General features: G+C 54.0%; 1 protein-coding gene across 7 annotated transcripts in view; it reads right to left on the reverse strand.

The window, feature by feature from the left end:
* Window positions 1-24,717, reverse strand: part of SMG6 (SMG6 nonsense mediated mRNA decay factor) — a 238,253-nt gene that overhangs the window by 6,528 nt on the left and 207,008 nt on the right. For 5 of the 7 annotated variants that reach the window (XM_004267048.4, XM_033423246.2, XM_033423243.2 and 2 more), the window contains 3 exons: window positions 15,787-15,963; window positions 11,905-12,051; window positions 2,213-2,366 (listed from right to left, as the gene is read on the reverse strand). In XM_004267048.4, the coding sequence (XP_004267096.1) occupies window positions 2,213-2,366; window positions 11,905-12,051; window positions 15,787-15,963 (478 nt within the window). Of the gene's footprint in view, window positions 1-2,212; window positions 2,367-11,904; window positions 12,052-13,286; window positions 13,421-15,786; window positions 15,999-24,717 lie in introns of those variants that run through there. The other 2 variants (XM_033423244.2, XM_033423245.2) reach the window with 2 other exon arrangements.

Raw genomic sequence — 24,717 nt, forward strand, 5'->3', positions numbered from 1 at the left:
TACACACCCCATGCCTTCAGCAACCTAAGGCTGCAGTGTCCACACACACACGCGCGCACACACACACACACACACACACACACACAGACACACACACACACGCCATGCCTTTGGCAACCTGAGGCTGCAGTGTCCACCCAATGTATGGCTGAGGTCGCGGAGTAGTGGTGGATGGGTGTATGGTACAGCAAACAGAACATCAAACATGAAAAACTGGTATTCTATCCCAAAATCTGCTTTCCTGCTTCCAAACTAAACAGGCTTCAAAGGGGAAGCTTGTTTGTGCTTCTGCACCAGGCGGGGCTTCTCGAAGCTGGGGTCAGACCTCAGGAGCAGGGAGCAGGTTAAAGAGCACAAGAAACAGGCAGACGAGGCCGCCGGCTTAACCCTTCGTGCTCCGCGCACAGGGCAGGACGCCCCTGCGGCGCCTCATTGAACAGGAGCCCCCTCTACAGCCCCTGAGAGTCAAGGCCCTGCCCAGCTGAGGACGCTTCAGAAAGGCTGGCCTGGATGCCCTGACACAGTTGGCATTTCCCAGTGCCCCTGGGGGTCGACCATTTATTCTCTATCTACCTTCTCCTCTGAGTTTTCTCATATATTTGCTCCCTCTCCACTGAACCTGGCTTCCCCCACTGAACCATAAGCTCTTCAAGGCCAAGGGGCTGCAGCTCTGCCTTTCACTGGCTCCCTCGGGAACAAGAAGACTGAGCACACAGTAGGGGCACCATCGGTGCTGGTGTCTGAGGGCTCTGCCAGCCTGGGATGGTGTCTGAGGCTCCTACCAAGACTTAGGGGGCTCCTGAGACACCAGCAACCTCTCAGTTACACCATTTCCTGACCATCTAGCAAAAAGTGACCAATTCACTTTCTTATCCCTGAAAATCTCCTGGGTAGGAGAGCACAGGGACATGCTATCCTGAAAGGTGCCCCACCCCGGGACCTGGTGAGGGTAGAGGGGAAGCTGCAACAACTCGATAGTCCGGCTCTACCTTGGGCAGACAAGCTGCTCTACTTCTGAAGAACAGAAAACCTTCCCTTGGGTCTAAGGGCCTGGGTTGAAGAGGCTCTGGCCAGGCCACATGGGGAGGGGGAAGGAAGACAGGGAGGGTGGAGGCGGGACGAGGGCTGCTTCAGTGCCAACATTCTCAGGTGGTGCTAACGTGTTTCCCACAACCCCCCAGGGTTCTATAGCCTCTGCAGGGGCGGACGCTTCCTGCCCTTTGTTTCCACTCTCATCTGGCACTAAGACACCAGGGACTGGGAGGGAAGGCCCAGCGGAACATCTTGGCATGAGTGTCAGAGGTGGTTTGGCAGGCAGACTGCCAGTCTGGCAGCTCTTCCAGAGGACAGGGCCCCTAACCTTGCTCCCAGTGGCTGGTGAGAAGGGGACATGAAAGAGCCTGGGCTTGCCGGCCGTCTCCCAGATACTCTCCCTGCACAGGACAGCTATCAGTGATATTAGCTGTACCAGTTACATCAGACAGCAGCCCGGAGCACAGAGCCCATCCTGAAGCTGACCCACCACAGGGCTCCCAGAACCAGAGGTGCCTCAGACAGCCCTCTGGAGATAGCCCAGCTGGGCTCCTTCGGCCTGAGGGCGGAAGCGAGCTAGCTGGGTCCTGAGATGCTGACCCTGTACCAGCACCAGTGACCAGACAGTGGTAAGAGCCCAAGTGGCAGGAATCCACACGCGTGAGCCAAGGCCTTGCTCTGGAGGGTTTCCATCGGCCTGGCCTTAGGGTGACATTGGCCAGAAGAATGTTACCTCGAACCAACAGAACGATCATGAAAAGCTACAAGACAATCAGACCAAAGGCATCTAAGCCCTTCAAAACCCTCCCAGCCTCCCTGCCAGACCACCCAGCAGCACTGCCGCTATCTGCCAGGGCTGAGTGTTTACCAATAACGGGAACCAGCTTTGCTGTTTTACTGCAAGCTTTATAAGGATAAAAACAAGGGCTGGGCTCATGCAGCCGCTGGTTGCTGGGACACAGGAGTCCATTTGCTCAAGCAGTTTAAGCCACGGATCAGCCATAATAATTTGAACTGCTTTGATTATTAAACAATTTTCCTTGCCCCACACATTCCCCACTTCCCTGCAAATCCTGTCTTACACACACAGCAGGGTTCTGCCTGCCTGGCCCCCAGGCTGTGGGGCATGTGTGTAGAGAGGGTTACTGCGCACATGCAGGGCTGCTCTGGCCTGACTCACCGATGAGGGGCACCACCAGGATGTACTTCCTGCTCTCCAGCAGCTGTGCCAGACTGGCCAGGTGGTCAATGAAGCCGTTGGTGTCTGGTACGAGGAACAAGGGTCTGATCTCGAGCTCCATCTGCCTCATATGACTCTGGTCCTCCAGGACAGCCTACAGAGACACAGAACGGTGAGTGAGCCAGTGAGTGAGTAGGCAAGGGGTGGGCGAGTCAGGGCCCGGAGTCCACGGTGTGTCAGCATCCTGCCCCTGCCCCCTCCAGAGATACAGCCAGTCCCTGTCGGGACAGGCCCGAGGGCTGGGCAAAGCACTGCAGTAAAAATCAGTGGAGACCAAATGGCTTGGGGAAACAGGCGTGACTAAAACCCTCGCATAGGACTGAGAAGGGACCTTGATGGTTATTAAAAATAACGGGTCTCGGAAAGCAAGACCTTGGGCTGAAAGTCAGCGAGGGAGAGTTGGGTTCCTTGGATATGAAAGTGGTTTCACATTCGTCATCTAGGCAGCATATACAGGGGGTACTTCTCAACCCAGACACTTTTACGTATATGTATATCCCAAACAGAATTTATTTCAATTTACTTCACTGTGTACTTAAAAAAAGGAAAGAAAAAGAATAAACTCACAGTCTACACAAAAAGAGTGATGCTGACAACTAATAATTAACACCGCAGTCTCCCACATCGGCAGGAGCCCACGTGGTGGGATGGTTTAGGACCCAACTCACAGACGTGCAAAGACCACCATCCAGACTGACGAGAACGTCACCATCTTCCCCCACCAGCACGGTGATCCCTAGACGGCAGTCTTCTGTGTTCTACCTGCACTCCTTTGCCACGATTCTGTACAACCTATACTCTTGTTTACTTGAGGTTTTTCTTTAAATTGACTTTATGTCAACTCGTTTTTGTGGCTCAGCAAATAATACCTGTGGTATCAGGAGTCTGAGAGCCTAGGAACGTGTTTACCAGCGCAAGCTGCATTTCTGCAATGAACAGTCAGAATGTCTTCTATGCATGATTGAAAAACCCCTCACGTAGCACCAGTGGTCTGGGCACCACATCTCGGAAGGCACACGGCCTCGCGCCTGTTAGTCGTACAGATGTTCACATCTTTCAGGGAAGTTCCATGCTCATCTGTAAAAGCCCAATCTTCTCAAGTCTGCCAGGGCCTGTGTGGCGGCAGCCCTGGGAGACTGGCTCTGGGTACACCTGTCACTATAGAACATGGTCACTCTTGTGCTGCTTCCTCTTCTGGGGACCATGGCCAAGAAGCAAACTGATTTGAGGGCATCTGCCCAGACAGTGTGCTCCCTGTGTGCAGAGCCAGAGGGCACTGAAACAAACCCAGCAGGGGCCTGGCGAGCAGGTCCCAGCCCTGTCCTGCCCTCCCATGGCCTCCTGCCACACACCAACTTGCAGGGACAGAGATACAAGCACGGAGCAGGGGAGGGGGTGTGCGTGCCAACTGAGATGGGGCCCACAGGCTGGGCCCTGGCCACTAACAGTCAGTGAGAAAGGTGATCAGGTTTCACTGGCAATGACAGTAAAACTGAAAGGGCATGCCTCTGAACGCTGGGGGTGGCGCCTCTGTGACCTGCTGGGGACCTCTCCCTATGAGTAAGTCATTGCTGCCACTGCCACCACAGCTGGTGGAAGGCACAGGACGCTGGCAGGCATGAGAAACGCAGCTGAAGGGCTTGCCTGCCGAAGTCTTACTGCTCTCACCTCACGAAGGGAAAGCACCTCTGCTGCAGGCCACCTTCCCAGGGGATGTGGGTCGCTGGCCCTCCCCATGGGGCTGCCAACTAGAGGGTGACACACATTCTACCGAACTCAACTTGGGCATTAAAAAAACCCCTATTTCTTTTTTTTTTTTTTCTTTTCTTTTTTTTTTTGTGGTACGCGGGCCTCTCACTGTTGTGGCCTCTCCTGTTGCGGAGCACAGGCTCCAGACGCACACACTCAGCGGCCATGGCTCACGGGACCAGCCACCCCGCGGCATGTGGGATCCTCCCGGACCGGGGCACGAACCTGTGTCCCCTGCATCGGCAGGCGGATTCTCAACCACTGCGCCACCAGGGAAGCCCCCAAACCCCCTATTTTTTATTGAGATATAATCAATATATAACACATGCGACGGCGCGGGCATTTTGTGAGGAGAGGAAACAGTCCCCACTGAGGCTTAGTGAGCTCTCCCGTCTCTCTCTTCACAGAGGGAGCATCAGCACCCCTGCTGCTGATTTCCCCGGGTCTCGGCGTGCTCTGTGCAGCCTTTCCACTGCCTGGAACGCTTCTCTTGGCATGATAGGCCCCTAAACCTCTGTCTTTCTCAGTGAGAAGGGGCAGGACGAACCCTGAAGCCGGCTGGGCCTGAGCACAGCGCCTCTGCCACCGTTCCACTCAGACCCCTTTCACATCTTAGTTTTCCGGCCTCCATAAATGATCCTCTGGCCCTAAGGCTGACTCTAAGGAAGTGGCACTGGCTGCCCCTTTTACCCTGTGGGAACGATGAGCTCCTAAGACCTCAGACCACCCTTCCTTAAAGGCTGGCCATGGGCAGGAGGGCCTTTAGGCCAGATGGCCGAGGGAGGCAGGGGCTGAGCCTGCCTGGGTGTTTTGATGACAGGATGGAAGAAGAATCTAGGTGCAAGGTCCAGGGAAGCGCTAGCCGTCTGCGTTCTCTGAGATCTGGCTCAGGGCCAGAAAGGTGAACGGAGGCCACAGCCTTTTTGGGAGGTGGCAGCCTTGCTGGTTCCCCAGGGGTGGGCGGGATCAAGCTGATGAGGGTGGTCAGAGCTGTGCTGCCACCATCCGGTCCCAGGGACACCCGCAGACAACTTCCCTTAACCTGGCTCTGCCCAGTGAGTCACTGCACAACTGCTTCCTGTTCCCCACATGCCCTCCTGGAGTCTCGGGAGATTCACTGAAGCTGCTCCCCCTTCTCTTGGGGTACCAGTGGGACTCTGGGGGGTCATACCTGGGTCAGGAGACTGGCCCAGTCCCCTTAAAAGAATGGCAGACAAGGAAGGACTGGGAGTCCGCAGCCCCTCGTCTGTGGGTGTCGGTGTTTCCGGCCCTCTCTGAGTGGCGCTGTGTGTGTGTGTGTGTGTGTGTGTGTGTGTGTTTGTGTGTGTTTAGCATTTGCCCTCCCAACTTTTCCAGATTTTACCCGTCAGATTCCTGGCAGCTGTGCACGGCGCCTGTGCCGGCCGTCACGTCCCATTCTGATCTCTGGGTCGCACGGTGAGAGAAGGACACAGGATGCGCAGGGAGTGAAAAAGTGATGTCGGTGGGGAGAGCGCCAAGTCCCCACTCACAGCCATGGGATGCTTGGGGAGAAGGGGGAAGCGTGCTGCTGTGGAGTTCAGAGGCCGGTAGTGAGATTTATTTTTGTTTGTGTGAGCAAGAAGCTGCAGAAGCCTCTGGTGGGGGTGAGGGGGTGCAACTGGAATGCTGTGATTCAGGCGGACTGGCCCTGGCCTGGAGTCAAGTGTGCTGACCTGGGAGGAGAGTTCCATAGGAACCCTTCTCACTGCAGCTAAGGCTGGGCCACAGTGGTCCTTGGACAGTGAGCTGGGAATCCTAGAAAAGCAAGGACATGTTGAATCAGACCAGTGGCAACATGGGCCATGAAGTCAGAAAGTGTGAAGAAGAAAAGAACTTAATTCTGTTTCTGGAAGGCGCTAAGTAACCAGCTTGCTCTGAAGGACGGAGGCATCCTCGAGCAAGGCGGTGGGGAACTGGGAAAGAGACAGTCCACAGTAACATCTGACGGGGAAGCTAACAGGCTTGGGTCCCCAGGAAGGGCTCTTTCACAGGTTAAGTTCCTTCTTCTAGATGATGGGAGTGATTTGGGGATGACTGACCCTTTTGGAAATTGAGACACTGAGAATTACAAATAAGAGTAATGCAGTTAGCTCACACGGGAGCTGTGGAACTTGAAGAACTCAGATCACGAAGCAGAGCCAGATCCAGAGAAGGCCTTCTTAGGTCCTCCTTCTGCGCAGGGCTCCAAAGGGAGTGTGGCTGCCTCCTTCCCTCTACAGGGTGATGGAATCATTTACACCTGGGCCTCTCTGGCCAGAGCAATGTCTTCACCAGAAATGAGAAGTCTGGTAACATAGCAAATTTCCACCCTCATCTTGCATGTGAAAGTATCTAGCTAAATGCCTGATACACGTATTAGTAACTTAACAAATTTCAGTTTCCTTTCTTTCTGCCCAACTCCATTTTTCATCTTTTATATATCCAGGGGGGGTAAATATCTGGGGAAACCACTAGGGAGCAGAGCTGGAGCTGGGGAGGGGTGAGGCAGTGCACTGCTGATTTCTATTATAAAACTCGTGGTGCTCTTGGTGTTTTGGGTTTTTTTTCCCTTTTTTCTTTAACTATGTAGAGGTATTTTTAAAAAACAAAAAATGGAAAAATGGAAATGAAATACTAATAGGAATAGCTGGTGAGATAACCACCAGCAGTGCAGACAGGCATTCCTGTTTTTTTTTTTTTTTGGCCGCACTGCGCAGCATGCGGGATCTTAGTTCCCTGAACAGGGATCAAACCCGTGCCCCCTGCAGTGGGAGCGTGGACCACTGGACCACCGGGGAAGTCCCAGGCACTCCTTCTTGAGCTGCAAAAACCAAAGGGTGCAGATTCTGCATTTGCTATAGAAAGCAGGCAGAGTCACTGGTTTCTGTTAGCATCTTCATCTGGGGTGGGTTGCTCATGAGAAAGTTTCTGCTTAGGATCCCTCCTCTGGACATCCAAAGTCAATACCACAAAGCTTCACACATACTTGCTATCTTTTTCAAGGTTATAATTATGATGATTTGCTTCCTACTTCTTACTGCCCTTTCTAGATAGACAGGGAATGGCAGGGCTAAGCATGACACCCCTGAGCTTGCTATAAGCAGCGGCCTAAGGGTATTCCAGCCAAAAGCCCGACCATTTCTGCAGGAGGACAGGACCCTGTGGATGCTGCTGGAACCAGGGAGGTGAGAATGGCTGGAGCAAGCTCTGGAATGTGCTGGAGTGGGGAGGGCGGCCGCCTGGCCCCACAGGCGTTCCTGCCCTGGCGTGAACGTGCCCCTGGCCTGGTAGTGCGCTGGCTCCCACCCTGTCTCCGACAGCTAGGAGCCAGGGCTGAGTGTCTGCCTTCCGCTAGATTCCATACAGGTGTGGGGGGCTCTGTGCATGCCCCATTGTTCCACAGCGGGCCCCCCCCAGCCGGGTGGCAATGTGAATGGGCTGCAGCTATATTTAGAGTGAAACTCCTGGGGCTACCACAAAGGAGTGACTGCATCTTCAGGAGGGTGGGTGGGCGGGAAGGGGATAGGGGAGTGAAGCTATTTTCAGAACACATGTCATTGCTGGCTACAGAGCAAGACTGTGGCCATAGTGCCGAGGAAACAATAGCTGTGGCCAGAGGAAGAGCCTGTTATGTTTCAGGTGGGATGTTTGCAACTGCTCAGGAAACCTGACCCCGCCCGACAGCAGCACAAATCACAGCAAAGCCTCGTGGAGGCAGAGAGGAGGTGGGGATGCACGGGGCCAGGGCCAGGGTGAGGTGCCAAGAGGCCACGCCTCAAGCCCGGAGGAGGACGGTCAGTGACTGCGTTGCCCTGAGGGCCCGGTCAGGAAAGAAACACTCCTGACCAGTATCCCAGGCAAACCATGTCCCCTGCTCTGGTCTCTGGACGCCTCTCAAGAATGGCAACGGGAATGCAAAGAGCTCGGGAGGAAAGCAGCAAGGTGGGCTCAACCAGCACGAGGTGAAGAGCCGTCTCAGGCGACAGGCAAAGCCTGCGCTGAGCCGGAGAGTGCGGCCTCGAAGCCCTGGGTGGGCGGACTTGGCCCCCAGCATCCGAGGCCTGCCCGGGCGCCGAGGCTCCAGCTGCACAGGTCCTGAGAGCTGCCCACACCCCTTTTCTGACCTCCAGTCGGCCCCACTCACCAGCCTCTGTGCAACACCGGAAGCAGGGAGGGACAGGCTGCGGAGGGAGGCCAGGCCTCACCTCCCCCATCCCACAGATGAGCTTAGGCCCGGGGGTCTCGGTGGGAGCGGGGAAGTGGGGGTGTGGCTAGGGCCCCAGATCTCATTTGGACTTTACAGCCAGCATGGGGGCCAGGAGGATTTTTTTCAACCCCACCTTCACATCCCCTTCCCCAAACATGTGTGGTTCCTGTTTTGCTGCATCTGTAAAAGGCGCTGGGAGCTGGGGACCTGCCTTACACCTCTCGGTTAACACCCCTGGAGACTGATGGAGCTCGGAGCAGAGTAATTTACAGCCCATCTCTCCGATCTTAATTCACCCGATGCTCCTCTCTTCCTTATTGTATTAGTGTGACCCAGGTACCTGCCAACAATAATGGCCTCTCCAGCTAGGAGCCTCTCCCCCACTCCCAGGACAATTTATACCTTTTCCTTGGGATTTTCCCCTCTTAAATTAAACAAAAAGAGGGAAAATAAGAAGAGGTTAACATGGGTTTGGAGCCCTGCAGCCCCGTGGTTCTGGGCAGGGAGCCAATGGCCCGAGGGCACACACATGTGTGTGCTCTCCCAGAAGGGCCTTCACCGGCCCTGTTTTACAGCCACCTCGGCACAGACTCCAGGGTTCACGCATATGGCCAGACAGATGTGTCTGGCTTACGTTCAAGGCTGGAAAATGAAGAATTATGGAAGTGAAGGGCCCCGGGCATTAAACAGGGGGTGGGGAGAAGGGAAGGGGGGAATTTCTTCTCTGCTGAGAAATCCTCCTGTGGCTGTGAGGCTGGAGGAAGAAGGCTGACAGGAGGCAGGGCCGCCAGCAGTGGTGCACGTGGGGCCTGTTCTTAAAGGGGCCACAGCAACCCCAGCCCGGACGGCCCGCAGCAGGCCATCGCTGTCCGGCCATCGCAGCCTGCTCCAAGGGAGCTGACAGGGAGAACCGGCTTCCGGGGAGCTGCGGGCGCCGGAAGTCAAGTCTCACACAAGGCCTCTGTCAGGTACCGCTTGTCACTGGAGAGGCCGGGCTGAGCCCGCTGCCTGAGACAAGGCCATGTCCCCTTGGTGCACGCTCCCACGGCATCTTGCACTTCCCTTTGGCCACAAGGCTCGCTCACACTTCAAATGACTGACTTCTCCACGCCAGTGGACACTCTGGGACAGGACTTTCTGGGTTCGCTCCCGTGTCCCCTCACCACCAGCCTGGTAGGCGCTCACCACCATTTACTAAATTGAGCGGAAGACACGGTCCCTGATTCCAAGGAGTTCACAGTACGGCGGGGGGAACAAGTCCAGAAATAAGTGTAATTTGAGACGTGATATACGTTTCACAAATGCGGTATGAATCAGCGCCACAGGAACACGGAGCAGAGAGACGAATTCCTCCTGGGGGGAATCCGGGAAGGCTCCACTGGGGAGATGGGGTTTCATCTGGGGACTGAAGGAAGAATAGAATTTCAACAGGTAACGGGAAATGTGGAGCAGAAAAAGGGTACTCGGGCTTGAGCGAGCAGCAGGAACAAAGACGTGAGAGTGGGAAAGGGCAGAGCTGTCTGGGGACAGTGGGTAGAAAGGAGGGTTAGTGCTGTCCAGGCAGGAGGGCTGGAGTGTCTGGACAGGCACTTTGCGTGCACTGTCTTTCTGAGGGAGTTGCTGTTACCACCTTCATCTGACAGATGAGGAAACAGGCTCGGGGAAATTAAATGATTTGCCCAATATCATATAGCTCGTGAGGGCTCATGGGGGACGGGAGAAGAGGTTGGGAAAATAGACTGGGAACAGACGAGAAAGCCCTAGATGCCATAGTAAGGAATTCGACTTTATTAGCCAAGCAAAGGCACTGATGATTCCTGAGCAGGGGAGTGGCTCTTTTGGGAAGAGAACGATGAAACCACATAAGACGCGTTGCAGGCAGGGAGCCGTGTACCACACAACTCCGGGAGCTGCATTCACAGACTACAAGGGAAAGGGGACCCTCCGGACTTGTGCAATGCAGGGCTGCTGGCTACAATCCAGTGAGTACCTGGACTAGAACAGCAGTAGTGGCAATGGGGATGGAGAAGAGCGGGGGGAATAAATGAGTGAACAGATAGGATCTGATAAGGAATCAGGCACGAGGGGTTAAAAGCCTGTGAGGAACTTAAGATGATGCTCTCGTTGCTACCATCTATTAACTCACTGAATGAAAATACTTGCTGAGGGCCAACTCCATGTGCTGAGACTAAGAAGTAAGAGAAAGGGAGGAGGAGACCAAGTAACGAATGGTGGTGAGGAAGCCCGGGAGGGTGGTGTGGTCACCAGACAGAGAGGAGATGAAGGTCCTCATGTGCTGAAGTGAGGCTGGAGGGAGGCGGCTTTGGGGTCCAAAGCTACAGGGAAGTCAAGTGTGAAGAAGACCCGACAAAGGTACCTGGTGACCTCTGATGCAATCGCCTCTATAACTGCTGGGCTGAGAGTCAAGAAATGGAGGTGGTAGTATGGACAGAACTTTTGGGAAGACTGATGGTGAGGAAGAAAAGAGCTACCGGACAGGAAGAAAGACAGCTTGCAGACGAAGCTTCGAGGGCCACGACAGAGGTTCACACAGACCGCGCAAAGGTGGAGAAGGCAGCCACCCCACCACGGCAGTGATGCTGGCAGAGGCTTAATTCCAACCGGTAGCCTCATATGAACATGTCTAAAGGACCATGGGTCCCAACTGGTATCCATTCCCCTTCCCAGGGCAGGGCTCTGTCTGATAAGCGGTCAGACTGCCATCAGATCACGGTGCGCCATGCACTATGCTGGGTGCTTTACGTGCACTGGCTCCTGTGGGCCTCACAGCCATTCCAGGTGGTAGGTGCTGTCACCAGTTTCACTCTGCAGATGAGGAAACAGGTTGGGAGAAGTTAAACAATGTGCCCAAAGTCACAAGGCTAGTAAGTGGCGGAGCCCAGCCTGATCAGGTCGGCCTGACCACGTGCACTAGGCTCCATGCCAAAGGCCAGAGGCGGCTGAAGAGAGGGCTGAAGACAGACATTCCTAAAGATGACTGACGCTTCCCCACGTATGCAGTTAGTCTTAAAGCAGGGAGCATGGCTGGCTCTTCCCGGTCTGTCCCCTGCCCTAGATGAGAAGAAGTGAGCTTACAGTGCAAGAGTCAGACCTGGGAGAGCCATAAAGAACAGCCTGTTGGAAGTGAAGGTACGGGTCCACGAGAGGGCTGATGGTGCAGGAATCCTTACATGGCGATCGAGTAGTTTCTCCCTCGGGTTTAGAGTGTGCTGTCCAGAGGGGCTCGGCCACTACGGTGGGAATCCAGACAAGCAGACTGTGGCCATGACACCATCTCCCCTTGAGAACAGGTGTTCTCAACAGAGAATCCACGGCTTTTCCGAGAGCGTCTGGACAACGTTCAGGGGAACTTTGAAACCCCTGAAACTGTGTGAAAGGTTGGGTATGTGTGGTGTGTGTTCATAGATCATCACTGGGGGAGAAGTTTTCAGCAGATTCTGAGAAGAACCTGGCCCTGCTTGCAGCCCAGGAGGAGGGAGACTCCAGGCACCAAACCAGAATTTAGTGGCAGAGGAGGAAAACAGGTGGCGGAACCAGTCCGGACACTGCAAGACTTCCTGAGTGCGAGGGTCCTGCTCATCCCTACTCCCATCTCCCTCATGCCCTATACAGACCACCAGCCACACGGGAACCACCCTCCCCAGGCAGGCCCCACCTGGATCTTCTCTTGGCGACGCTGCTGCTCCGCTATCTTCCTGGCCAGAGCCAGCTTCTTGGCCCGAAGCTCCCTGATGTCATCCTCGCCCCCGCTGCCTTCAGCCTCCGAATCTTCCTCAAAGTCTTCAATCACCACGTCCTCTTCCTTTGCCGGTGGTGCAGGCCAGGGGAGAGAGGAGACTGTGAGCCCACAGCACAGACCAGACCCACCCTCCCGTCCCTCCTGCATCCCAATCCAGGCCTATCTGGACCATTCCACGCACGGCGCCCCAAGGTGTGCGCTTGCCCCAGCTCAGGCAGAGGCAGGTCGGCGGAAGCTGTCATCCTTCTCCCCTGGCAACTGCTCCCCTTTGCCCTCCAGGGCCCTCCTCTTACAGACTCACAGATCCACACCCTATCTACTTCCATGCCTATACTCACAGCCCTTCCTTCTTTGCACACACGCAAAATGTCAAACTTTGGGCCCATTTTCATTTTGAAATTCACCAAAGGGAAAAACAACACACAGAAAGTTAAACCACCCAATTGAAGCCTAATTCATGCTAGCGATCGGATAGGACTCATCCTGGCCAACACTGGGAGTTCGGCATGGAAGCTCCCTCGTCCCAGACGGCATCAGGGAGCAGATGCTGAGGTTCAACAGCCCTTGCCCTGGCTTCTTTTTAAGACCACAGCTTGGCGGTGCGGGGGCTGGGGGCCCCACGATAGGGATTCACATGCCATGACCTTGCTCCGCTGCCCTCTGGGGGCCTGCACAGACTGGGAGATGGTTGGCTAGCTTCAGGAGTCTCCTGTCAGGCTGGTGGAGCCTTCCCCAGGGGCGGCGCCTCCCTGCTTGCAGCCTCAGCTCTTAGAAGCCACTACTCCCCGGGTGGTCCCAGGCTCCATTTCTCACTCTCTCACTTTTGGCCTTGGTCAGTAGAGAACATGCAGCTACCCAAGAGAGCTTCCTTTGAGGGACAGGGTTAGCACGGGTAATAGGGGGTGACTTAGCAGGAGAAGATTCCTGGGTCTGAATGATAACTGGATGATAACAATGACAATGATTATGACAATAACGGCTACCATTCACTGAGCGCTTACTATGAGGCCAGGTACCAGGCTAAGCATTTTTCATGCATTAACTCATTTAATACAACAGCCTGTACAGAGATGCTATCATCATCTCGATTTTATAAATGAACAAACTGAGGTCTAGAGAGTTAAACAATTTGCTCAAGGTCACGAAGCTAGTAAGTGGCAGAGCAGGGATTCAAACCTTAGTGAGTCTGATTCCAAAGTCTGTGCTCCTACCAATAATACCAAGCGGCATAGGTGCGGTCCTGGATCTAGAATGGTAAGCTCGGACCCAGCCCTGTGCCAGGCCTCCCACACACTCACAGGGATCCTGTTCCATACAGACTCTCTCTCCTCCAACTGTCCCTATCAGTGATATTCTGAAGGACTCTCTTTGCGGAAAGTGGTTCGCAAGAGTGTGTGAGTGGATGGGTGATGCTTTGTCTTAGGAGGAGAATCTAGGGGTGGAAAGAAAGGTGTTCTGGCAGCATCCTTAAGGAAATGGATTCTGTTCTGCTCATGAAGAATGATGTCTGAAGAAACAGCTCCCCTTTCCTCTCCCAATCAGCTTAAGGGACTCAGTCTTGCAGGTAGGAGAAGATGAGATCTCAGGATGGTGCCAGAACTGCCACTATCCTAAGGGGTCTCAGGGGTCTGGGATGCTGTCTGCAGTCACCACTCATCTGACAACACGCAGGCTCTTGTGTCACAGGGCCCACTTCCAGAGAGGCCCAGGCCGTGGGAAGGAGGAAGACTCTCTCTGCACATTTACTTCCTGTTTGTGGGGTTAACCTGGACCAGAGTGAGTGGGGTAGGGTCCCTGGCTGGTCTGTGGGGGACACTGCCCCTGCCTGCTCTGACCAGGGATACACAGGGTTATCATGGGGCTTGGACTGAGCCTGACTGAGGTCAAAAGAGGGTCAGCGAGGCTTGTCTGAGGTTGGCTCAGCTCTCATAGCAAACGAGGAAGTGCAGGGTTGTGAAATTACACAGACCAGGGTAAGTAGGGTTTCCCAGGGGCCACTGACATAACGGAACCCAGGAGGCTCGTGGGAAAAGGAAGAAGTGGGCAGCATGGCATGGGTCACAACCTTTGTCTGGTCAATAAGCCTAAGGAGGAGGGAGAGAGCGTGGCACAGCCAAGGTCTGGGACCGAGAGCTGGTCTGTTCCTCGTGAGAGTGGAGGAGCCCCTCCCCCTGGGCACTGCCCGCTTCCCTGGATTCGGTCCTGCGGGCTCCTCGGGCCAGGGGACACCTCTTGCAGCAACCCTGGAGCGCCAGCTTGCTCACCTTCTACCGCCCGCCTCAGCCTTAAAGCGCGGGTGAGAGAGCTGACCAGGGCGCTATCCCACCCACGCTTCCCTACACGGTGCCCAGGGCTTGGGTGGCACTGCGCTGTCCTGCCTGAAGCCTGGACACCTCGATGGCTTTAGCAACCCCACTGTCTCCTCCCACACTGACAGCTCATTCTTTCCCGTTACTCCCTGCCCAGGTTTCATCTGGTGAGTCTGGAATCATGGGCTCAGCTTTATCCCTGGAACCACCTCTATCCTGTGTCATCAGGGGTGGGGTGGGGTTCTCCAGCTATTCTAATGAAGCCCGTCCAAGATTTTGCTGCTCTGAAGACTCTGAACCAAAGGTGGCCACTCTATCACTGCTTCAGATCACCAACGACAGCTTCCAGCTGACATCTGGCTTCCCTGGCCTGCTGCTGATTTCATCCCCACACCCCACCCTGCTCCACCAGGCGCTTGAGACTGCTGCAGGCCAAATGACTGTGCTGGCCTACGGGTGACCTGGCCTCTGGCTACAGTCACTTGCGTCCCTTCCTTGAGTCCCATGTTCTTTCCCACCTAAGTCCCCTCTGTCTGTAATACTGTGGGGCAGAAAGAAGGAAAGAGTCAACCATCAGGCAAAGTGAGCTATGTGTGCATACACACCCAGACACCCACACCCAGACACATAGCAGGGCAGCTGGCAGCAACAGTAAGCACAGTAAACGCACGCAGGCACCGACACCGTCCACACTCACATTTGCTCAGAACCCACAGACAGCAGGGAAGCTGGCAGCAGTGTTCAACTTAAACTGACACACAAACCCACTGTGCACAGAACCACAGTAACCATCACCCCCAGAAAGATACATACATGTACGGCAAGGCAAATGTCAGCGGGGTTTGGCAGGGGTGGGCACTCAGGCTGGCATGAGCGCGCGCGCACGCGCGCGCACACACACACACACACACGCAGTCTGGAGTGAAGCAAGGGCTACAGGAACAACCAAGGGCAAACAAACAAGAGGAGAATTCCTTAATCACATCAGGATGTGCAGGAGGGAGGGTGGGAGGGAGCAACGGAGGGAGGGTAGGCCAGGGAGGGGGTGATTTTCCACACGGGGCCAGCAATGTCAGCTCTTCCTGTACGTGTGCTGGAGGCTGCAGTTCAGGCCTGTGCTGCACTGAGCTCCACACATCCATAAACTTGATCCTCGGCCTGAACCCTAACATTCCCCCCCCAGCTCCCTTTCCTAAGCCTCCAGAGCTGCACATTATTAAACTCTTTCTTTCCCTCCCTTCTCCTCCACTGCAACATTAAAAAGAAGCATCTGGAACTCGTAGCAGAGCGAGATGGGGGCACCGGGGTGGGACTGGCAGGAAGGGGCACCAGCAGAGTGCACTCTTGAGAAGCTGGCTGGTCACGTCAACATCGCCACCGCTCTGAGTGGTTATAAATAACCAGGGGTAGAGGCTGAAGCCGGGCAGAGCAGCGCTGGGGGGATGGGGGAGCCTTCCTTCGGCCACAGCGGGCTCTTCCCGCATTGTACCTCATCTTCCAGTTGTTTTCCCTCTTGGCTTCCCATTTCCTTTCCCATGGTGTCTGGGACGGGTGCCACTGACACATATTTTCCACCCTTGAATGCCAGCAGAGGCTCTTCTTGTCCACAAAGGGCTTCCAGAAAATACTTCAGCACTGTGACCCTTTTGCAGTCGGCTGCAATAACCTACAGGGCGAGAGGGAGAAGAAAAACAGCATTTTCTGAAAGGGAAGATGAGAGACTTTGTTTGTTGGCTGAGGGGCACACGAGCAATGTGTCCACTGGGCAGGGAAGGCGGAGAGAGTGAGCGGGAGTGCGTGCGTGTGAGGTGAGGAGGGCCAAGACCCTCTGAAGGAAGACAGCACCATCTCCCCTTAGGTCACCTCTGGGGGAGCAGACAACCCCAGGGCCAATGACAGGTGTCCTCTGGGGTTTCGCCTTTCTTTTGCTCAAGTCCTGATCTGAAAAAAGGATAAATTAAAAGTCTTCCAGGTTTGGTATCTAGCTGATGGAAGGGTGGCATGTAAACTATTGGCTGTCACAGAACATAGCTCTCTGGTACCCTCACTGCTGCTCTCCATTCTTCTCCCAGCTCCCCTCTTGCCAGACCCCCAAGAGGAGAACTTCCAGCCTGAGTGTGAAATGAATGATGAGTGCTTTCTGGGCTGGTTCATTTCACTCAGGTCATTCTGGGTTTCCCCTGACAGGTTCCTGCCCCACCTAAGAGCTTCTTACGCTGAAGAGACTGGGGTCCGGCAGGAAATTATTGTCAGGAGAAGGGAGACAGGCAAAGCAGGTGTGTGTGTGGGGGGGTGTTTCACCAAGGTCTGCTCCTCCAGGGGTTTAGGCCATCCTGCTCCCATGTGGCCACGTCAGCACATAAGCCAGTGCTGTCAGAGAAGCTGGGGCTGATTTAGCTGAAATGAAATTCAGTATCTTGAGCAATCATCAAATTTGTAAGTGGATCAGAGAAAGTTTCCATAGTCACCCTGTCTGGGGTCCTTCTCCTGCGAGACCTGCAAACCCACCTGCTTTGCACCTTCTCATGCCCTACTCTTATCCCTGGCCTCTGGGGTCCTCTCCTCCCTTCTGGGAGGGCGCTCACCAAGGGAGAAGAGGGGCCCATTTGATCTGGAGCTCACAAGAGGTGAAGGCCGTTCCCATAGGGAAACACTTCAGGGGCCAGATATGTCACAGGGTGGCAGCCCCTCCATCATCACTGACTAGCCCCTGCCCCCCCCAAACCCCATGCTTCCCATCCTGTCACATGACAGGGACGTCCCTGGCTGTATCACACAGTAAAGTAACTAACTTGGAGACTGTCTTTGATTGCTTGCTCTTTGTTTCACAGGTGCATTTATTATCCCTCGCCTGGATAATAACTCCACTGGTGGCAGAGACTACATCTCATACTTCCCTGGCAAGGGGTGCTAAGGACAAGCAGGGCACCCAGGAGGTTTACAGTAAGGGCTGACAGGCACAGGGAAGCTCGGCTGGGTACTAGAGGGAGCAGATGAGGCAGGTGCGACCCAAGTCCTCCAGGAGACGTGGAAATGAGCTCCCCTCTGGCAGCTGGCTGGCCAGGGAATGTTCAGCACACAACTGTCAACCCTGCGCTCCATGACTCCGTCCTCTGCCACCTCTCCCAACCTCGGAGTGGACCCCCGCCCCTTGCCCCACCAATGGCCTTGATAACAACTGAGGCCTGAGTCGCAGGCTAAGTACCTCGACCACCTGAGAGGCTAAATCAAAAGGTGCTCAGCGACCCAGAAAAGGCTCAGGAAAGGGCAGCTGTCTTGAGCTTGGGGTGCCCAGTCCTGTGCTTAAAAGGAGGAAAGAAGCGCTTGTTGGGCCAGGGCAGGTAACCATGGGTTCCATCACGTGTATGCAAACATGTGATGAGGAAGGCTAGAAATACAGAAGCAGGGGCTAAAAGGCATTAAAGAACAGAGCTGAAATGAGTAATAGCCTGGCAGGCAGCACGCACAGTGGCCTCCCTGCATCCCCAGCCTCTCACTTGCAGAGGAAACTTCTGCATTTCCACAAGACTGCCAGTTTCCTCTCAGTGGTCTAATTTTAACCACCTTGTCGTTACAGTGTGTGTCAGCCACCTGACCCCACTATGACCTCTGACCTTATGCCCCAGTTACTGCTTGCACTATGGAGAATTATGTAATGGGTCCAGGACTTTCCTTTTCGGTGTGAGGCTGCTGTCATTGAATGGAGAGGAGGTGGGGGTTAAGGGGTGAGAGGAGGACAGAGGAAAACCTGACAGTTGTCCTTGGCATCACCTGGATGGTGAGAGGTATGCTGGCACTCCTGCTGAGTGTGCTGCAGAAATCTGCCCAGGAGAGGAGAGTGTGCCCATGGGTGTGTGTGCTGACAGGCGGGCAGAATTCCTGCTGTTAGGGCATGGGCTGGATGGCATGCTGAGTGGCTCAGGAAGAAAGGGGGAGAAAGGCCACGTGTGGACGTGGGTCTCCTGGAGACGGGGATTTCCAGGGCACAGCAGGACCCAGGGATGCAGACATCCTGAGCCTGCCTGCGGCACGTCCTCAGAGGATCAGGGGGAGCTGTTACTCACGTGGACACCAAAACAAAAAGGAGTGCCACCTCCCTCCCCGGGCCCCTGCCCCCTATTTTAGTTTTCACTCTGTTTGGAAGGAACCTGATTTCCGGGGGATTTTGTCTGCTATGGCCATCAGTTCTTCCCTGAGGGCAAAGGAACTCCTGGATGATTCTCAAAAGGGCTTTGATCCAGTGGGGTCTCTGAGTGGGGTGTAGAAAAGAATTCTACATGTTTGGAGAGAAAAGTCACCTAGCCTTTTAGAAGAGTGTCCTCGCCTTTGCAATCCAACTAGCAGGGAGGATAGCCGACGTTGTATGGTCTCCTTAGGTTTCAAAGTGCACAGTGGAGTGAGGAATGGGGTTTGAGCTACTGAGGAGATGCAGGGACTGAGGGGCAGAAAGTCTAGGGCTTCTCCGGGGCACAGAGAAACACGCGGTCTCCAGCCTGCTGGCCTGTCTGCTGAAGCATTCTGCTCTCAGGTGGGAGGAATCAGCCCAGCGGGGTGGATTCCTCCTAGACAAAGCCTCCAGCACTTGAGTTGGGGGGAAAAAACCCAGTTTGAATATGGTTAATAAGGGATATCACGAAGCAAGATGCCCTTTAAACCATTCACAGAGAGCCAACTCCAAGATGATCTCTGTCTGGCCAAGGAGGACTTCCTGGTAGGAGAGGGGTTAAAGCTAGGCTCCCGGCTCGGAGAGGAAGGAGTCCAGATGAAGTCTATGACATAATCCCCACAATAGCTCTGTTCATGAGTACATTTTTCCATTCTATATCAATGAAAAACAGAGAATGTAAGCGGTATGTACATTGTAGCTCTGGGCAAATTCTAGATTCTCTAGAGGAGAAGGATCTGGGCTGCAGAGGCCTCCTTCCTGGGCTGTTAACAGGTGGGGCTGGACAGGGGCTAGAGCTGAGTAAAAGGGCTGCTGGCCAGGGAACACCTGGGTAACCTGAGACCCGGTACCTTCTCAGGGGCAGTCACGGTCCTTCTGGAGAGACTCACTGTGTAGACCATTGGGAGCTGCAAAGTTGACGGCCCAGTCGGCTCTGAAAGAAGGCTGGGGCTGTGGGTCAGGGAAGGGTTGAAAGAAAGGTGCCCAGAGAAAGCCCCTCTCCCTCCCCTTGAAGACCATCTGAGGCAGTGTGCCCCATCGGCGGGAACTGAAACCTCTAGCTTCAGGGCTCCAGCTACCACCCAGATTAGGTCCACACGCAAAGAACCAAGCAGAAAGGAAAACTGAAAGTGAGATGTGGCGAGGCGATGTGCGAGCCTGGCCTGTTGCAGGCTCAGTTCCTTAGAGAGAGAGAAAGTGAGCATGCCCATGGTAAGCGGAGGCTGGCACTCAGAGGAAGGTTAGGTCCTGAGGAAAGCAGGAAGAAACCTCTAGGGCAGGAGAGAAGAGGGAAGGCAGTCTGGGGTATCTTAGGTGGGCCGGTGGATGAGAAAAGAATGTTGTTTTCTGAAAACTGGTGACTTTCCACAGCCACTTGGCAGAGGACCAGCCCAGCCTGGGCAGAAATGCCTAGGAAGGAACAGAAAAAGAGGTCCAAGCAGTCTTATGGAAGGTGGCGGAGGGAGAAAGAGAGAAAAGGAACTGAGCACCAGGTACCATAGACGGATGTTAAGTGGCAAGACTTAACACTAGCCATGGGGAAGGGAGAAGAGCCCTGATCCAGCCAGGGAACAGGAGGAGGGGTCAGAGAGATGAAGCAGGTCCCTGGATGCAAGCTGCAGGGAACGACGGACTCACTCCATCTTTACTGGGTCCCTATTCAAACAGGCCTCCTGGAAGGCACAAACACTACAGTGACTGGTTAGATTCTGCAGAATTTCTTTTTCTGAACTTTTGGTTTGGGGGAGTCAGAATTTAAATCTGCGCTATCAGCCAGTTCGATTATTTTCTGGTTTAAAAAGTCCTGCTTGCTACTGCTCCTCTGGTTACAGAGAAAAATCACACGGGTTTTCCCCCTACAAACTCCAGTTTACAGGTTGTTTTTCTTGTTTCTCTAAATGGTGCCAATTATTCTCACATTTGTTGAAACCTTCAATCAAACTTTACAGTTTGTTAATTTTACAGAATATCCTTAGAGCAAATAAGATGCAGACAGAAAGGTGAAGTCTTGCTGAAATTATTAAGAAATCTTAAAATATGGGCTTCCCTGGTGGCGCAGTGGTTGAGAGTCCGCCTGCCGATGCAGGGGACACGGGTTTGTGCCCCGGTCCGGGAAGATCCCACATGCCGCAGAGCGGATAGGCCCATAAGCCATGGCTGCTGAGCCTGCGCGTCTGGAGCCTGTGCTCCGCAACGGGAGAGGCCACAACAGTGAGAGGCCCGTGTACGGCAAAAAAAAAAAAAGAAAAAGAAAAAAAAATCTTAAAATAGCCTATAAATCCATTACCAATCCTGGTAAAATACAAGCTGCTTGGCTGGCTTCTGAGGTCAATTAGCAATGGGTTAATTACCATCTCTAATGAGCCCAGCCCACAGGATTGGCTACAAGAAAACTGAACTCAGACTAAAGTGTTTTCACAAACTGAGAACCTCTAGTTATACACGACTCGCCTTCACAGGAGACTGAGGGTGGGTAGGACGATTCTGTAGTGGCCAAGGGTGGGTCAGCCTGAGAAGAGGTCTGCCAATGAAAGTTCAGACACAGGGAATCCTCTGGAGCTGGAGGACAGAGGAAACAGTTTATTCACATTCCTGGAGGAGGGGCTTCCAGGCAGGAGGGAAGCTGGCCACGAGGATGCACATTCACTCTGAAGACAGAGGCAGTAGCTTATGATGGGGAGACAGACACTCCCAGCCTAGATGAATCAGGATGACTGGTACTGATTTGTTGAGAGGGTCACAGGTCAGAGGGGAGAGAAAGGAAGAACCTGGCAGGCACTGAATGACAAAGTGGACAAGGAGAAAAGGCATGGATCCTTGTGCCAGACACATCCTGACAAGCCCCGGGTATCCTGTCCAAGGGCATCCACTCAGCGGGTCACTTGTTCCCTGTCTCTGCAGCAGCAGGACTGCATTTCTTCGCAAGGCAGCTAAGCACAGCCTTGCCCTCAGTCACTTTTGATCCCAATGTCCAGACTCAGCCATCCCTAGTCCTAGTGCCAGTTGAGGGGTCAGTGGGTCACAAGATGAAATGCTAACATCATCGGCCAACCCACCCCGCAGTAGCTATACCATTCCACGTGTCTGGTCCCAACAGCTGTTTTCTTCTTAGCGGAGGCAATGTGGGCTGTTACCAATCAGCTGGCAACGCAGAGATGCCTGTTCAGAGTGGATGGCAGCCTGCTAGCCCCACCCATACCTCCCCCCACCGCGTGTGCGCGCACGTGAGCACGCACTGGCCTTAAGTGTCCTAGAGGGGGGGTTGGGAACTGGCAAATGGTTAGGTGGGAAGATTTGGTGGGGGTGGGGGAGAGCCTTCTCCATTATTTTTATTGAAGATTCCAAAGGGTAGGGGTACTGAGAGGGAGATTATGTTCACACTGGAAGGAGAGTTGAGAGAACAGAGGAGATGTGGAGCATACACTGGTGGTGAGAAGGTAAGTACAGAAGGAAAAACAGGTCCATTCTGGGAAGAGGCAAGCTGAGGCAATACAGGGGGTCAGTCAAGAGCTTGGGCTTCCTAGTCAGAGATGTAAGTTCAAGTGTTAACTGCCACTTCCTAGCTGTGTGTCCTTAGGCAAGTTACTTAATGTCTCTGAGCCTTGGCTCAAGTTGTTTAAAAGAGATCATGCATATCATATATTTAGCAAGGTGTCTGGGCTCAGAAAGTGCTAAGTAAATGAGTGGCTATTATGCTTTTTCTTCTTCGCTGCCTCACTCTGCTCAGAGACAGGAGGGGTACACTCTGCCTGACACCACTGAGCGTGTGGAAGCCAGGCTCAGAGGTAAGGAAGGAAGCATGGGGCAGGCACACAGCCTAGGGCTGAGGGGAGAAGTCCTGGAATGCTCACCTGGCTGTTGAAGCTGCTGAAATAGTTTATTTTGAGCTAAGGTGTTGGATCCAGGTTGCTGGACAAGCCAGCTGGTGGAGGGAAGCCCCGGCCTCTCTGCAGCTGCCCCCTTCCTGTTTTCTACAAAGATTCCTGGACCTAACCATGGGCATGTGTACATTCTGCAGGACTCCAGAGGGGCCCCTAGGGCATGGGCTGTAGGACAAGCACGGCACTAATGCACACATCAGAAGTAAGGTCCTGCGGTGAACATCACAACCACCTTGCCCATCTCGCCTCTTCACACTGGGGTGTGGGTGGTGACTCTGTCTTTGTTAATGGTATCCTCCTAAAATGAGACCAGCTGGATCCTTGCTCCAGGTCTTTCAATACAAGAGAAATGATGAGAAAATCCTCTTCATGCTCTCAGGTGGTATTTTCCACCCACCCGAATTTCCTAAGCTTGGACATTCTAAACAAAGGCAGAGAGGAGTCCTGGCTCTCCTGGGCAGAGGACAGCTGGCTCTTCTTGAACTGTTCCCTCATGGAAAGAAACTGTTTTTTTCTGGAGCTCTAAGCTCCGGCTGCACGAGCAAGGTGCATTCTCAACAGTGAGGGCGTCGTAGAGAGCAAGCTATAGGCAGCAGTAGCTCAGGCTGCGGTCCAATCTGCTTCCCCTGCAGAGGCTCTGAGAGCAGCCACCCGCACTGGCAGGGGCTGGGCGGATACTGGCACTGCCAACACAAGCCTTTCAGGTCTGGCTGGCTTCAGCTGCTCTGAAACCTGGAGCACAGGCACTGGGGCCCTCACTCACTAACCAGCAGGGGAGGCTACAAGCTCAGCCCCTGGGGAGGAAAGGCCTGAGTCTGTCTCAGTCTGCAAATATCCACATGCAGTCTGTTTCTACACTGCCGCTGAGTTCTGGGCCAGGAGCACTGTCTCTTGTGCTCTGGTCGCTCTGAGCCGCTTTCTTATTTGCCTTCCAGACAGCCAGGATCAGGGGCCGCCCCTTAGGTTCGTGTGCAGACTCCTTCACCCGATCTGTTCCTACTTTTATTTATCTTATGTGTGTGGAAGAATGCTGAGACCTGCAGCATTCAACACATCCGGTCAGCATTCAATTCAACAAATATTTACTAGGTGTTTACTGTGTGCACTAGGGCCCGTTCTAGACCCTGAGGATTCGGCTGGAGGGGGGTGGGGCACATTCAGAGCAGGTGCATCAAAGACTCCCAAGAGAGAAATACGCCCTCCCCGCTGCCCCCATTACCTACAGCACTCAAAAGGGCAGAGTTCTCATTCCTCTTCTCCTCCTTCAAGAGAGGAGGAAGAGGCAGCTTGGGGAGAAGAAAAGCTCTTTGTAGAGACTTGGGCACACTGCTCCTTTATCCCTTTCAGGCAGATAGGCCCTGAGGAAGTCAGGATGGAGAAGCCCCTTGGGCTCAGCCTTAGTACCAGATGAAATCCCAATGTCTCTCAGTGCTCTCCATGACCTGTGCAGGCCCTCCCCACCGTACATCACCACGGCCCTTCTTGCTGGTATTCCCTAATCCCCAGCTCCAGGCCCAGGCAACCTTGCTCAACATTCCCCTGTGGGCCATTTGCCCCCCTGGCACCTCTGAGACTTTACAGATTATTCCCCGAACCTACCCAGCCTACAAGGCCTTTACCTTTATGCAATCAATTCATTCCCTCACCTTCCTTTAAGTTTGATAAAAAGTCTTTCTTTTCTTTTCTTTTTTTTAAAATTAATTTATTGGCTGTGTTGGGTCTTCCTTGCTGCACGCGGGCTTTCTCTAGTTGCGGCGAGTGGGAGCTACTCTTTGTTGCGGTGCGCAGGCTTCTCACTGCGGTGGCTTCTCTTGTTGTGGAGCACGGGCTCTAGGCAGGCAGGTTTCAGTAGTTGTGGCACGCGGGCTCAGTCGTTGTGGCACACGAGCTCAGTAGTTGTGGCTCATGGGCTCTAGAGCACAGGCTCAGTAGTTGTGGTGCACGGGCTTAGTTGCTCCGTGGCATGTGGGATCTTCCTGGACCAGGGCTTGAAGCCGTGTCCCCTGCATTGGCAGGCGGATTCTTAACCACTGCGCCACCAGGGAAGCCCCAAAAAGTCTTTTCAAGAAGTCATTGTCCGGCCCACCAATTTTTCCTAAGGCCCTGCTATGTGACATGCTAGACATTTTGGGCACACAAGAGAGAATAAGGCAGATGTAGTCCTTGACACTTCACAGAACTTTCAGGCCATGGAGGGATTCCACAGTAACCTGGCACTAACCTCTTCCAAATCCCCAGTTGCCCCTCCAGCGCCTACGGGCTAGGCCTACACGTCCTCCTCTTCTCCGACCTCATTAGCAGCCCTCAACACCTGTATCACTTAGATGCCAGAAAGTGAGTTACCAGTCACTCAGAGCCACCCTAGAACCTCTGC

Source organism: Orcinus orca, chromosome 19 (assembly GCF_937001465.1).
Source record: "Orcinus orca chromosome 19, mOrcOrc1.1, whole genome shotgun sequence".
NCBI classification, from domain to species: domain Eukaryota; kingdom Metazoa; phylum Chordata; class Mammalia; order Artiodactyla; family Delphinidae; genus Orcinus; species Orcinus orca.